Raw genomic sequence first — 15,647 nt, forward strand, 5'->3', positions numbered from 1 at the left:
AGAAATTTCACCCCATTATAAATTCATCCCATTTTATTGTCTTGTTTCCCTTCCTAGGACAAGGACTTCCAGTACAATATGTACCAGAAGCAGTGATTGCAAACATGCTCATTTGTTACCAGATCTGAGTGGAATGCTTCTAATATTTCCAATAAGTGTATCAGTGTAGCAATGTGTCAATGTATCAATGTACCAGTAAGTGTAATCATGGCTGCGGGCTTTTGCTAGACATCCTTTTTTAGGTGAAGCACTGCTGGGTGCTGAATTTGGTCATGTTGTGTTTTTTTCCTACATCTGTTAAGATGAGCATATGGTTTTTTTCTTTCATTTACTTATATGTGGATTACATAACACATTTTCTAATGTTAAACCATCTTTTTGTTCCTTGAATTAAGCCTTTCTTGGCCATGATGTGTTTTTGTTCTGTTATCCTTGATCAATTTAGATTTGCTGATAGTTTATCTAGGGTTTTTATGTCTATGTTTAATAGTGAAATAGTGACCTTTAGTGTCTCTTTCTCTTTCTGTTTTTATCTTGCTGTTTTGGTTGGTTTTATAGAATGATTTTTGGATTCTCTCTCCCCCTGTCTATTTTCTGGAACAGTGCGTGTATAAAACAGAAATTAAACGATTGGAAGAATGTCTTTCTAAAACAGTCTGGCCTGGTAGAGTTTTTTTGATAAATAGACTTACAAGTACTGTTCCACTTCAGGCCAAGATGGAGGTGTAGATAGACACACTGTGCCTCCTCGCACAACCAAAAGGACAAAAACAATTTAAAACAAAGAACAGCCAGAACGGAGAGAAAACCAAACTGTATGGAAGTCCAACAACAAGGAGTTAAAGAAGACACATTCATCCAGACCTGTAGGAGGGGCAGAGATGGGCCGGGAGGAGAGGCGGTGCCTGGAGGACCAGGGCAGATGAGGTGGCAGCAGGCGGACCCAGTGAGGTGCTGGGTTGTGGAGCAGGGTGCACAAATCTGCAGCTGGCCAGCAAGGCAGCAGCAGGTGGACTGGCCAGTCAGCGGATTGTAGACCTGGCAGTTCCACATTCACGTGCAGATACATCAGCAGAAACAACTGGGGAGTAAGACAGACGGTGCAACCCAGGGCTCCTGCATGGGGAAATAAAGCCTCAAACCACGGACTGAAAACACCTGTGGGGATTGAGGCGCCAGCAAGAGAAACTCCCAGCCTCACAGGAGAGTTTGTTAAAGAGACCCACAGGGTCCTGGAACATATACAAACCCACCCACAAAAGAATCAGCATCAGAAGGGCCCAATTTGCTTGTAGGAAGTGGGGAAGTGACTGAAACCCAGCAGAGAGCAGAGCAAGCACCATTGTTCCCTGTCAGACCCCTCTCCCACATATAGCATCACAATACAGCAATGTGGGTTACCCTGCCCTGGTGAACACCTAAGGCTCTGCCCCTCACTATGTAACAGGCATAGCAAGACAAAAAAAAAAAGGCCCAAATGAAGAACAGATCAAACCTCCAGAAAAAATACAACCAAATGATGAAGAGATAGCCAACCTATCAGATACACAGTTCAAAGCACTGGTCATCAGGATGCTCACAGAATTGGTTGAATTTGGTCACAAATTAGATGAAGAAATGAAGACTACGCTGAGTGAAATAAAGGAAAATTGGTGCAGGGAACCAATAGTGATGAGAAGGAAACTTGGACTCAAATCAATGGAGTGGACCAGAAGGAAGAAAGAAACATCCAACCAGAACAGAATGAAGAAACAAAAATTCAAAAAAATGAGGAGAGGCTTAGGAACCTCCAGGACATCTTTAAACGTTCCAAAATCCGAATTATAGGGATACCAGAAGGAGAAAAGAAAGAGCAACAAGTGGAAAACTTATTTGAACAAATAATAAAAGAGAACTTCCTCAGTCTGGCAAAGGAAATAGACTTTCAGGAAGTCCAGGAAGCTAAGAGAGTCCCAAAGAAGTTGAACCCAAGGAGGAACACACCAAGGCACATCATAATTACATTAACCAAGATTAAAATGAAGGAGAGAATTGTAGAAGCAGCATGAGAAAAGGGGACAGTCACCTACAAAGGAGTGCCCATCAGACTGTCAGCTGATTTCTCAAAAGAGACCTTACAGGCAAGAAGGGGCTGAAAAGAAGTATTTCAAGTCATGAAAGACAAGGACCTACATCCAAGATTGCTCTATCCTGCAAAGCTTTCATTTACAATGGAAGGGCAGATAAAGTCAAGTTAAAGGAGTTCATCATCACGAATCCCTTAGTATATGAAATGTTAAAGGGACTTACCTAAGAAAAAAGATAAAAAATATGAACAGTAAAATGACCACAAACTCACAATTATTAGCAACCACACCTAATAACAACAACAACAACAAAAGCAAACTAAGCACAAAACTGGACCAGGAACAGAACCATAGAAATGGAGACCACATGGAGGGTTAGCAACAGGGGAGTGGGAGGAGAAGAAGGGGGGAAAAGGTACCGAGAATAGGTAACATAGATGGTAGGTAGAAAATAGACAGGGGGAGGGTAAGAATAGTATGGGAAAAGTAAAAGCTAAAGAACTTAAATGTATGACCCATGGACATGAACTAAAGCGGGGGGTGGGGAATGTGGGTGGGAGGGGGTGTACAGGACAGAGGGGAGTGAGGGGGGAAATGGGACAACTGTGATAGCAGAATCAATAAAATATTTTGATTGATATATTTTTTAAAAAGTATTCTTTCAGCCCTGGCTGGTGTAAGTCAGTGGATTGAGCGCGGGCCTGTGAACCAGATGATTGCGGTTCGATTCCCAGTCAGGGCACATGCCTGGGTTGCAGGCCAGTTCCCAGAAGGGGATGAACGAAAGGCACCATACATTGATATTTCTCTCCTTCTCTCCTTTCCTTCCCCTCTAAAGATTAAAAAAAAAGTACTCTTTCAATTCCTGTGTGCTACACTTTCACATTTGACTTGTAGTTCTTTCTTGAATATGCTTCAGTAAGCCATATTTTTAAGACATTATTCATTTTCTAGGAAAAAGTATTTTAAACTTTGGGGTGGGTATATAAACATGCTTTTTCATGGTTTCAAAGTCTAATGTATTTATATCCCATTTTTCTATGTTGTTTACTTGTGAATTTCCTTTTTTTCTTTGCCTTATCAAAAGTACATCTAGTTTATTATTCTTTTCAAAGAACTAGCTCTTGGTGTTTATTGTCTCTGGCAGGTACTATTCTAGGCAGTAGAGTGGAAAAAACATGGATAAGAATTTCTGCCTTTTCTGAAGGTATATCCTAATGTGGGGAAATCAGTATACAAAAGCTTAGCAGTAAACTAATACATTTCATAATATATTAGAAGGTGATTGTTACAATAAAAATAAATAAGTCAAGATAAGGAAAATTGAAAGAACTGGGTTGAAGCATATAGACAGATTGCAATTTAAATAGAGTGGTGGGAAGAGGTGAGATGCAGTTTGACATCAAAAACTTGGAGGAGAAAGAATTAGCCATGTGGATGTCTGCAGAGAGACACTTCAGGCTGGGAGGAAGAGCTAAGAAGACCTTTTAAGGCTTTAATCCTTAGTTACAGTTTTGGATTTCATTCTAAATGAAATGTCTTGGAGGTTTTGCACATAGATACGATACAATTTGACTTACTTTTTTGGCTACTGTGTTGCAAATAGTGAAGAGGGAAGAGGGCCCCGAGAGGGAAGGCAGGAAAAGCAGCTGCAGACCATGGCGGTAATTTCGAGATGATGGTGGCTTGGACCAAGGAGGTAACAGTGCGTGGGAGTCCCCCACTTATCCATGGTTTCACTGTCTGTAGTTTCAGCCAGTCTTTATCAACTGCAATTAGAAAATATCAAATGAAAAATTTCATAAATAAACAATTCATAAGTTTTAAATCGTCCCCCGTCTTGGCAGCTCACTTCATCTCATCCCACAGGCGTACCATCTCACATCCTCACAAGAAGGAGGGTGAGTAAAGGACAGGAAGACATTTTGAGAGAGAGAACATACTCACAGAACTTTTATTATGGCCTATTGTCAAAATTGTTCTATTTTATTATTGGTTGTTGTTGTTAATCTCTTACTCTGCTTGTAAACTAAGCTTTATTGTAAGTTAGAAACAAACACGTGTACGTAGTGGGCTTGGTACTGGCACGCGCTGGGGACCATGGTATTCCCCATGGATAAGGGGGGCTACTGCAGCCACTGAGAATGGTTTGACTCTGCATGTCTCCCTCCAGCAAGTGGGCAGTCGACAGGATTTATTCAGCATCTGCAGGGAGGTGTGGGACAGAGAGGTGTGGAACAGAGAGGTGTGAGACAGGGAGGTGTCAGACAGGGAGGGGTCAGACAGGGAGGGATCAGACAGGGAGGGATCAGACAGGGAGGGATCAGACAGGGAGGTGTGGGACAGGGAGGGGTCAGACAGGGAGGGATCAGACAGGGAGGTGTGGGACAGGGAGGAGTCAGACAGGGAGGGATCAGACAGGGAGGTGTGAGACAGGGAGGTGTCAGACAGGTGTGCAGGAGGTTTGGCTTGAGCAACTGTGATCTAATGTTATTTACATTCCAATGTTTTCTTTAATTTCAACTACTTCCTTCACAGTTCTTTTTCTATATTTTATTGGGAGTTGTTGTATTGTTCTTCTTCAACTTTCTGAGTTACTAAATTCAGTTACCTAATCCATGTCTTTCCCTTGATTCCCCTAAAATTTGCATTCAAGGCTCTGCATATCTCCCTTGAGCTCTTCACTCAAGTTTTTTTATATGTATTTGTTTTATTGTCATTTAGTTTGTAATGTTTTGTAGTCTCCATTGTGATTATTCTTCAACCCAAAGGGTTTTTTAAATCTCCAAATATATTTTAAAATAATTTTATTACATTTTATTTAGATAATCTCTGGATAATATTGATTCTTTGATGTTTGTTGGGCCTTGCTTCAAGATATACAATGTTCTTTTTTTTTAATGTTAGGGTTTAAAAAAAATATTTATTTATCTTTAGAGGGGAAGGGAAGGAGAGAAGGAGAGAAATATCAATGTATGGTTGCCCCTCATGAGTCCCCTGCTGGGAACTGGCCTGCAACCCAGGCATGTGCCCTGACTGGGAATCGAACCGAGATAGTGTGGTTCACAGGCCTGCGCTCAGTCCACTGAGCTACACCAGCCAGGGCTATACAATGTTCTTTTAATGGGACTCCTAATTCTCTGATGGAAGCGGGTTTCCCCATATGACCAATAGAGCAATTTATGCTGTTCGAGTCAAGTGCTCAAGCAGAGTCCTTTCATCTTTTCATTAAAAAGGCAGAGGCCAAGGAAGGTAGATGAAGTTGCAGAGGCAGGAAGGCATCTTCCTTGTTTACTGTGGGAACTCAAGTCGTGGGCTGAGGGGCATGGTGACCACAGGCCAGGGTATCCAAGAAGGGCCATGCAAGAGCTCGTGAAGACCAGGTCTGGGGCTGACACAGAGGTAGTGAAACCACTGGTGTCCCTCAGTGCCCTTTAAGGGTGGGGTTCCCACAATCCGCTCATGGTACCATATCCCAGTGTACCCCAGATCCACGTAATTCTTGAATATGTGCTCCCCAGTTATCTCAGAAGACAGATAACCGTTTCAGAAAACTGAAATTGCTGTCTTGTCCACGAAGGCGCATGCACAAACCCAGCTGCAGTCTGGCCTCTCTAATTCTGTAGATGCCTTTGTCCCAGGGCAGCAATGTGAGGTGGGCCCTAACAGTGCCCTGGCTGGGCCGGTGTGTGCCTGCTGCAACTGCTGGCCCATCCCTCTGAGCCGTGCTGGGAGCAGGGTGCCACACCTCTTCCCCTTAGACATGGGGCGGGATGCTGGGTATTGAAGATGGGCCAGATTTTCACCTTGCTGGGAAGGGAGAGATTCATGCTGCATTTTTTTCGTTTAGTATTTTAAAAGGCCCTTCAATAACCTTAACTGTAAAATATGCCATTTAAATGGATCTGTTGTGAGGTGCTGTAGAGTAGGTACAACTTGTTCAAGTTCTCCTCTGACACCTGGCTAGGAGCCACGGGCCAGGTGCAGGAGGCTCAGAGTGGCTGGGGATTGCTCTTAAGGGTGAGAAGTAATGAGGCTGCTCTGGGGTGTTGAGGCCAGACTGAGCCTAGTGCCAGTGCAACTGCTTATTTTGTTGCCCAGGGGTTCTGTTTTGTTTTATAAATCTCTGTTAGTTTGCTAGAGCTGCCATAACAAAATGCCACAGACTGGGTGGCTTAAACAACGGATGTTTATCAACACACTGTTCTGGAGGCTAGAAATCTGGGATCAAGGTGGCAGTGGGGTTTTTCCTTCTGGGGCTGTGAGGGAAGGATCTCTTCTTGGCCTCTCTCCTTGGCTTGTAAATGGCCATCGCTTCATGTGTCTTCTCACGGTCTTTGTTTTGTGCCTGAGTCCAAATTTCCTCTTTTTATAAGAAGAGCAGTCATGTTGGATTAGAGCCCACTCCAATGGTCTCCTTTACTTCTGTAAAGATCCTTTCTCCAAGTAGAGTCACAGTCTGAGGCACTGGATGGTAGGTCTCCTACATATGGACATGTAGGGGGACTCAGTGTAGTCTGCAATGGTATCCATCTCGCTGTGGCCTTTAATCTCCTATAGAAGAGCAATATTCACATTCACTTCTGGCACTTTATCTTTAGACATGAAAAATATTAACAGATTTTGATGTCAGAAATGATGAAGCTTTTAATAAATGAGTCTGATTATATGTAGAAATATATATATATAATATACTTGTATTATTTTGTTATACTTGTAATTACGTATAATATACAAGTATATTTAGCTGATATAAATGCTTGTAAGACCCTGTTTCTTTCTCCCTTTCAAAAACGTCACTCTTTCTTTTTCTCTTTTAAAATTATACATTATAGTTTATGCTATTACAGTTATTCCAATTTCCCCCCCTCTACTCCCTCAGGCAATCCTCACACTGTTGTCCACATCCATGGATAAGAATACCTTTCTTTCTTTTGAGAACAGATGACCTCACCTTGGATTGCTCCTGTTTTGTTTTGTTTGTTTTGTTTTCCTCCAGGAGATACACCTCCCACCCAACAACCAAAGTGCACTGACTTCCAAAATGCTGATCTCCTCCGAGGCACCAACCTCAGAGTCCAGTTCCTTCTCTTCACCCCTTCAGATCCCAGCTGTGGGAAGCTAGTTGAAGAAAGCAGAGACCTCCAAAACTCGGGGTTCAATGTCACTCTGGGAACCAAGCTACTTATCCATGGATTCAGGTGGGAGCAAACCAGTCACAGGATTGCTTGTGCTGAGAAGTAGAAAGTGACCACAGGAAGTAGTGGGGAGTGAGAAGAGAAGTAAATTTATTGGCAGTCACATGTCGATTCCTCACCCCCTGCTGTCTGTAAAGGTGTCTCATATCAATGTGAACACATAGTATGTTCCTCGTTCTCATTGGTCATATATGTTACTCCTTCCCTCGGTCCTTGTCTACACCCTATTGAACCATAAATATGTGTGATCTTGGACAGATCACTCCAGCACATGGAGCCTGGTTTCCATATGGAATAAAAGTAAGGCTATAGAGATGACCTCAGGGATCCTGTCCTCCCCGAGGCGTTGTTATGATTCACCTAACCCAGTGAAGTCATGGGATTCGTACAGTCACTCAGGGGTAACAGCTGGTTTTTGTTTCTGTTTTTGTCCAGAACTTTATTTTACTTCCTCCTTTCTCTCCTGGTTTTATGACCTAAGAAACTTTCCACCTATGGAGGCTACTTTTATCATACCCAGAAGCTAGACACTTCTTCGATTTCTTTGGTGACCTGCAGTCTAAATTTTGTTGTGATATATAGTCACTGAGTCTATTTGGTAGATAATTTTTCTACCCTGCCTTGGCCCCATGTCTAGGGCTTTAGGAACAAAGCCTTCCTGGATTGAGAAGTTCATCAGTGCCCTTCTGAGGGCAACAGACACGAACGTCATTGCCGTGGACTGGGTGTATGGCTCTACAGCTGTCTACTTCTCAGCTGTGGAAAATGTGGTTAAGCTGGGAATTGAGATCTCCCGTTTCCTCAGTAAACTCCTGGTAGGTGCAGAAGCACCTAGGGCTGCTTATGGAGGGCCGAGGGGTTAGAAGGGAAGAAGTAACAAACACATGAGGAGGAGCTCTAGGGTGGAAGCAGAACCACCTAGTGACTTATCAGTCTCTTCTGAGCCTCCTCTCCTCCTCTCTAAATTGGGTCCCTAAATTGATGTCCGAGAGGGGAGCTGGTGGCTGACTTTAGTCACCCCTCAGAGGAAATGGCCGAGGTCATGACTCACACTGGACACCAAAGAAAAAAGTAAGGAGATTGCTAATGTGGCGAGCCCAGGAAGAAGGCAAGGGATTCCTGGGGTGAGAATTCTGCCCTGCTCCCCAGACCACGTATGTGTGGTCTCTGTGTCATGCTCAGGGTCCTCTGCTGCTAAAGCCTCAGGGAAAGTATGACCCCGTGAGGCCAGGGGTTGCTGGGGCCCAGACGCAACTGTAAACGTCCGTTGTAGGTGCTGGGTGTGTCGAAGTCCTCCATCCACATCATTGGAGTCAGCCTGGGGGCCCATGTTGGGGGCATGGTGGGACATTTCTACAAAGGCCAGTTGGGACGGATCACAGGTAACATTCTTGCCCACCCATCCTCCCAGGTTTAAAGAAAGAGCGAGAGAATGTCCTGGAAATGACTTTGCCAAGGCAAGCAGAGGCGGGGGAGGGGGGGTGCTGAACCTTTCAGTATTATGATTAAGTCATCTATGACCAGTAAAATTCATTTATTGTAGCCCCTTTTGCATAAAATGGTGTTGTGTTATTATTGCATGATCTCTAACATCAGCGTTAGGAGTCGTGAGGTTCTTCCTAAGCCTCAGTTTCTACATCTGTAATGTAAAAAATTAGTAAATGGAGCCGTTTTAAAATGGAGCCAGAACTGATATCCCAGAAGACCTGCCTTGTACCTCTTATGCCCACAACCTTTGGAATGTTAAAACAGGGCAAAACAACCTTTGGACTGGGCCTAAAGCAACACTGTGTCCCAAAGAACTGTTTGTAAGGATAACAGGAAAGCGGATATTATGATTACCAGACTGATCACTACCCAACCGAAAATTAAAAACAGTGTTTAAAATTAGTGTCACAAGCCCTGACTGGTGTAGCTCAGTGGATTAAGCATGGGCCTTCGAACCAGATGATTGCGGTTCGATTCCCAGTCAGGGCACATGCCTGGGTTACAGGCCAGTTCCCGGCAGGGGACACACCAGAGGCAACCATACATTGATATTTCTCTGCCTCTCTCCTTCCCTTCCCCTCTAAAGTAAATAAAGTCTTTAAAATAATAATAAAAAATAATAATGTTTACAAAAATTAGTCTGACAATGTTAGCTCATCTGCACCAATAGACATGCCTTTTTTCTCCTGAGGTAATAGTTCCCTTTCCCTTTCCCATAAATGCCCTTTGCCTTTGTCTCCTAAGTGGAAGACGAATTGGGTTTCTGCCTGAATCAATGACTGGGTCAGTGCCTCTCACTTGGAAGGCCTTTTATTTTTCGGTTGATAGTAAGATGGTTTGTACAAACTCCTATTAGGATATCTTCTTGACCCACTGTGGAAATCACCTTTAAATGGTATGCTAAATACTTGCAAAACTGCGGTGTGCTTATGTTTTAGAAGCTATCCTCAGTTAATCAGGGGCTACAGTTGTGTGGCAATTACCCTGCAATAGGACACCCCTGAGTTATGTTCCCAGAGCCCCTCAGAGGAGTCCCAGCGGGGTGGGACCTGCTTGCCCAAAGCAGTACTCCATTCATTAAAAATGTCCTTCAACCTATGACTCAGTTTTCCACTCCTTCACTGTGCTTTCTGTGATCTCCCAAACAAGCTACTTGCATTTTGAATCCTTGTCTCAGGGTTTACTTCTGGGAAGGAGATGGGAAGGGCTCCGAACTAAGACATGAAGGTAGTAATATTTCTTTCACGGTGTGTTCTGAGGACTAGAGTGTGTAAAACTGCCTGGCATCATGCCTGGCACATACCTGCTCAAAAAATTAAAGCTCTTGTTACTACAACTTGAGGATTAATATCACCCACATTAAGCCTTACCAAGTCATTGGTGTTACTGAGCTCATTGGAGAGCCAGAGAAGCCAGGTCATTGGGAAGTTACAGACAGTAGAGTGGGGGGTTCCTGGGTATGGGGGTTCTGAGTTAGTTTTCCACCCTTGGGGTCCTTGTTGAGGGACACTGAACCAGAATGGCTGCCAAGGTAGGTGTGCTGTGGATCCATGAGGGCTCCTGTGGCTGAGAGGAAAGGGGCCCTTGACATCAGCCTGTCCTTCTAGGCCTGGACCCTGCTGGGCCAGAGTACACCAGAGCCAGCCTGGAGGAGCGCCTGGATGCTGGAGATGCCCTCTTTGTGGAAGCCATCCACACAGACACCGACAGTGAGCTGGGAGGGCCTTCCTGGGCTGGGGCAATGAGCACGGGGCGGGGGGGGGGGAGGGGGTGCGCAGCTGTAGCTCTGTGGCCCTGGGCAGATTCCCCCTCCTTCTGAGGTTCTATTGCACAGCGAGGCATTCCCCAGCATCTTGGAGCTCTGTCATTTTCTTTTCTTAAATGCTACTTATTTTACGATTTTATTTTTTATTTTTCACTCTGTCATTTTCTTAGTGAGACGAATGGTTCTGTTTTTAGCTAGCAGCAGGAAGGAGATTTCTCATTTGTGGAGCAGTCTCTCTCTGATCCAGCACTAACCCTTGTGCTGAGCTAGTGCCAGGGCAGGGACTACTGCCTGGCTGGTGTACGGGGAGGTCATGCTGCTTTTTCAGGGTGACTGTGCCTTTGCCCTGGGGGATCGGGACACTCTACTCCTGGGGTCTATTCTTGGGCCTCCTGGGGGACTAACGCAGTTTGTTCAGTCCAGCAAAGAATGAAAATTCCCCCCTTCAGCAATGACAGGCATAGGAAAGACCCTCAACTCTGAATCCACCACGGCCAAATCAAGCTCTTCTGACCAGCTGGGAAAAGGGGTTGGGCCTTTCTCCTCATTTCAACTCCCTAACAAATGCCCATGAGTCTGTGCCAGGCTCAGTGCTTAGCGTGACGGGTATGGGAAGAAGTAACTTCAGTCCGCACTGAAAGTGTTTGCAGTTCAAGTGAGAGTTGTCCATGCTTCACTCCCTTCGGTCAGAAGCCTTCTTTTAGCATCCAACATTCACAGATTGATGATTCTGGAAGAAGCTCATGCAATCCTATTGGTCAAACCTCTCTTTCCTTCATCTCACAGACAGGAAACTCAAGCCCGTAGGCTTCTGCCAAGCAGCTGGGTTAATTAACCATGTCAATAAGCAAAATTAATCCCTTTTGTGCCTAAATTTGTTAACTAGGTGACTTTTAGGTCCCTATTTACCTGAGCTAGGCCTCTTAGTGCCCTTCAAAGTTGAAGCCTCTTCTTAATGGGACCAAAGGAAGAAAGACGGATTCCATTCATCTCAGTCTTTACTGAGCTATGCAGCAGATGCTGGAAACAGACATCTGATAAAAGGTCCCTGCTCACGTGGAGCCCACAGGCTAACTGGGCAAGCATCCATTCATTTATTCCTTCAGTGAATATTTATTAGGTACTCACGTGTGCCAGGTCCTGTGCTGGTATCGGGGATATAGCAGAAAATAGACAGGAAGGCCCTGCTGTTGTGGAGTTCACAAACAAGTAACCAGACCTGCTAATTACACATTGTGATTATGATAAGGGAGCATATGAGGTCGAGGGTGACCTAGGTCAGAGGTCTACTTTAAGTAGAATTATTGAGGAAAGTCTATCTGAAGACATGGTATGTGAGATGAGACTTTGCAGCTGTGAGTGAGTCAATCCTGAGAAGAGCTGGGAGAAAGACATTCTATAGCCAAAGTGAGAGCCTGGACACGGGTGGGGACAGAGCAGAGTGCACTGTGTGAGTGAGGCACTGAGTGATGTGGGGGAAGAGGGCTCAGGACCAGAATGGCCATGGCAGGGGGTTTAAATTTTACTGTATGATCAGTGACAACAGGGCAGTGATGCAGATTTTCTTAAGAGATTGCTGTGGCTGTCATGCAGAGAACGGACTTCAGGAAACACTATGGGAAGATGAGAGGCACATTAGAAGAATGAGAGGTGATGGTGAGAGATCATGGCGGCTTGGGCAAGTAGAGGCAGAAAAAAGTAGAAAGATTCAAAATATATTTTGGAGGCAGAGCTGACCAGAGAGGTGATATAGGGAGTGAGGAAAAGAGAGGAATCAAGGATAACTTCTAGCTTCTGGGATCAGACAAGATCTGGCAAGTTCAAGGTGGTATGGCGGTAGACTCAAGGATAACTTCTAGGTCATTGCTTAATCCCTGGATAGATGGTATTAAACAAATAACACAGTCAATTGCTTATGCTAATGATAAATGATATGAAGGAGAAAATCAGTGTCTTTGGCAGCTGGATCTGACCCAGACTCAAGCGCAGGTATGATCGTGATGACGAAATGAGGTCTGCAGTCTCTCACACACATCTCATTGTAGACAGGTTGCATTTCCCTTGTCAGGAGAGCACAGAAATATGTGGGAGAATGTGTAAGTGTTGGTCCCAAGCACACACATCTGAACTATTGCTTGAAACAAAATAGAAACCATTACACAAGGAAATTTACCAAACACATAACATTTACTGATTTATTAAAACTTACGTTAAGGGACATTTTTCTTGGTTTTATTAGGTAACTATGAGCATGTTCTTATGAATTTATTCTGTGCTTCCTTTCAGCAAACCGTTTTTAGAAAACTAAGGGCTAGTGCTGCTTTCNTGTGTAAGTGTGGTCCCAAACACACACATCTGAACTATTGCTTGAAACAAAATAGAAACCATTACACAAGGAAATTTACCAAACACATAACATTTACTGATTTATTAAAACTTACGTTAAGGGACATTTTTCTTGGTTTTATTAGGTAACTATGAGCATGTTCTTATGAATTTATTCTGTGCTTCCTTTCAGCAAACCGTTTTTAGAAAACTAAGGGCTAGTGCTGCTTTCTCAGAGCACATAGGAGCGTGGGGACGTTTTCAGCACTGAGAGTGGGTGGGCTCATAAGGTCACACCTCAGGCCCTGCTGCCAGTGGGCTCTGCTGTGGGACCTAGACAATATGCCCCTGTAGTAAGAACAGGTAACGGGGTTCTGTCTTCTTTCAGATTTGGGTATTCGGATTCCTGTTGGACATGTGGACTACTTCGTCAATGGAGGCCAAGACCAACCTGGGTGTCCCACCTCCATTTACGCAGGTCAGAAAGCCAGAGAGAGTTGGTTTTTGGCTTCCCCAGAGACCAGAATTCTCCAACAGTCTTTATGTTGAGTCAGCTGGTCTGGGCCACAGAAGGTCTTCCTTCTTGCATCCTTTACTATGTCCACGATGCCTTACTTAGCACTTATTAAACGAATGTCTTTGGAGTCTAGGGATTCTGGGGGGAAGTGACTGAAATTAAAAGCCCACACCATATGTGTGATGCCCTCTCCACTTCTTAGGCCCTAACATGATATAACATCACTCCAGGCAATAGTCTCCTGTCTTCTTGGGCCCTGCTTTGTGGCGAAGTCCACACTAGCTAAATCCTCGGCAGAGCCTAGTTGTGGCAGAAGTAGACCAACATGCCCAAAGCTAGGTAGCCAAAGGATCAATTCACTGCATGACCATATCCCCAAATTCACTAAATTTAACAACTCTCCAAACCTGTTTTCAAGATCATCTTCTTGAGCACATTTAATATATATACATTTCTTTTCTTTTTAAAGTATTTTTTATTGGTTTTTATTTTTTATTGGTTATCCAAATTTTCCTCCCTTTATCCCCCATCCACCCTACCCCCAACCCTTCAGCATTTCCCCCCTTAGTTCATGTCCATGGGTTGTACATATAAGTTCTTTGAGTCCTCTGTTTCCTATACCATTTTTTATATCTCCCTGTCACTTTTATGCCTACTAATTATGCTTGTTCTTCCCTGTACCTCCCACCCCATTCCTCCTTTCTCCCTCCCCATTGAAATCCCTCTGTGTGCTGTCCATTTCTCTGATTCTGTTCCTATTCTGGTTGTTTGCTTGGCTTTTGTTTTCATTGTTTTTCTTTGCTTTTAGGTTCATTTGTTGATAGTTGTGAGTTTGTGTCATTTTATTGTTCATATTTGTATCTTCTTTGTTTTATTAGATAAGTCCCTTTAACATTTCATATAATAATGGCTTGGTGATGATGAACTTTAACTTGACCTTATCTGAGAAGCACTTGATCTGCCCTTCCATTCTAAATGAAAGTTTTGCTGGATAGAACAATCTTGGATATAGGTCCTTGCCTTTCATGACTTGGAATACTTCTTTGCAGCCCCTTCTTGCCTGCAAGGTTTCTTTTGAGAAATCAGCTGATATCCTAATGGGCACCCCTTTGTAGGTGACTCTCTCCTTTCCCCTTGCTGCTCTTGGGATTTTCTCTTTGTCTTTAATCTTGGGTAACTTAGTGATGATGTGCCTTGGTGTGTTCCTCTTTGGGTCCAACTTCTTTGGGACTCTCTGGGCTTCCTGGACTTCCTGGAAGTCTATTTCCTTCACCACATTGGGGAAGTTTTCCTTCATTATTTGTTCAAATAAGTTTTCAGTTTCTTGCTATTTCTTTTCTACTTCTAGCACTCCTATAATTTGGCTATTGGAATGTTTCAGGTTGTCCCAGAGAGTCCTCAGCCTCTCTTCATTTTTGTGGATTCTTGTTTCTTCGTTCTGATTGGGTTGGATGTTAATTTCTTCCTTTTGTTCCAAATTGTTGCTGAGTCCTGGTTTCCTTTCTGTCACTGTTGGTTCCCTGAATATTTTGCTTTTATTTCATTTTGGGTATCTTTCATTTTTTGAGTGAGCTCCATCAGAAGGATTTAAATTCTCCATCAGATAGGTTGACGATCTCCTCTCTTAGTTCTCTTTCTGAGGCTTTGCTCTGTTCTTTCATTTGGGCCATAGTTCTTTGTCTCAGCACAGCTGATAGGTTGTAAGGGGGCAGGGCCTTAGGTATTCACCCCAGAAGGGCAAGCCTCTTTGCTGCCTGTGGGGGAGGGTCCAGAGAGGGAACAGTGTGGCTCACCTGCTCATCTCTAGTGCACTTTTCAACAAATTCTCGTATGAAACTGGGTGTTTCTCCCACTGCAGCAACCCCAGCCATAGCCACAGTCAGCTCTGAGTCTCAGTTTTCCCCTTAGGTCAGCCCCTCCCAAGCAGCCCACCAAGCTCAGCAGCCAGCCCCACCCCCATGGTCTGCTGAGTTCTGCGGTTTTTCTGATTGGCTCCACCACCTTATCGGTCTGGTTTTTCTGGCTGATTTTTTTCTTTAATTTCTTGATTGTCGGCATTCCATGCAGTTTGATTTTCTGGTGCTTTTGGTTGTTTATTGATTTTAGATTGGTTGTTATCCTCCTTTTGGTTGTGCAAGGAAGCTAAGGGTTTCTACCTATGCCTCCATCTTGGCTGGACCATTTCTTTTCTTCTAAATGTTTCTGAATGTTCTGTATGAATATACACATACTCATTGAATATATTCTTAGCATCATTTTTAAACACCAAATTTTTCAAAAGTTAAGTA

At 43.9% G+C, this 15,647-nt stretch overlaps 1 protein-coding gene across 2 annotated transcripts in view; it reads left to right on the forward strand.

Annotated features, from left to right (window-relative positions):
- PLA1A (phospholipase A1 member A) overlaps nucleotides 1-15,647 on the forward strand; it is a 36,189-nt gene that overhangs the window by 10,582 nt on the left and 9,960 nt on the right. For both annotated transcript variants that reach the window (XM_037045563.1, XM_037045564.1), the window contains exons 3-7: nucleotides 7,066-7,267; nucleotides 7,902-8,079; nucleotides 8,538-8,646; nucleotides 10,360-10,461; nucleotides 13,231-13,320. In XM_037045563.1, coding sequence (XP_036901458.1) covers nucleotides 7,066-7,267; nucleotides 7,902-8,079; nucleotides 8,538-8,646; nucleotides 10,360-10,461; nucleotides 13,231-13,320 — 681 coding nt within the window. The remainder of the gene's footprint in view (nucleotides 1-7,065; nucleotides 7,268-7,901; nucleotides 8,080-8,537; nucleotides 8,647-10,359; nucleotides 10,462-13,230; nucleotides 13,321-15,647) is intronic.

Source organism: Sturnira hondurensis, unplaced genomic scaffold (genome assembly GCF_014824575.4).
Source record: "Sturnira hondurensis isolate 20B ecotype Veracruz unplaced genomic scaffold, ASM1482457v3 Scaffold0004338, whole genome shotgun sequence".
Lineage (NCBI taxonomy): Eukaryota > Metazoa > Chordata > Mammalia > Chiroptera > Phyllostomidae > Sturnira > Sturnira hondurensis.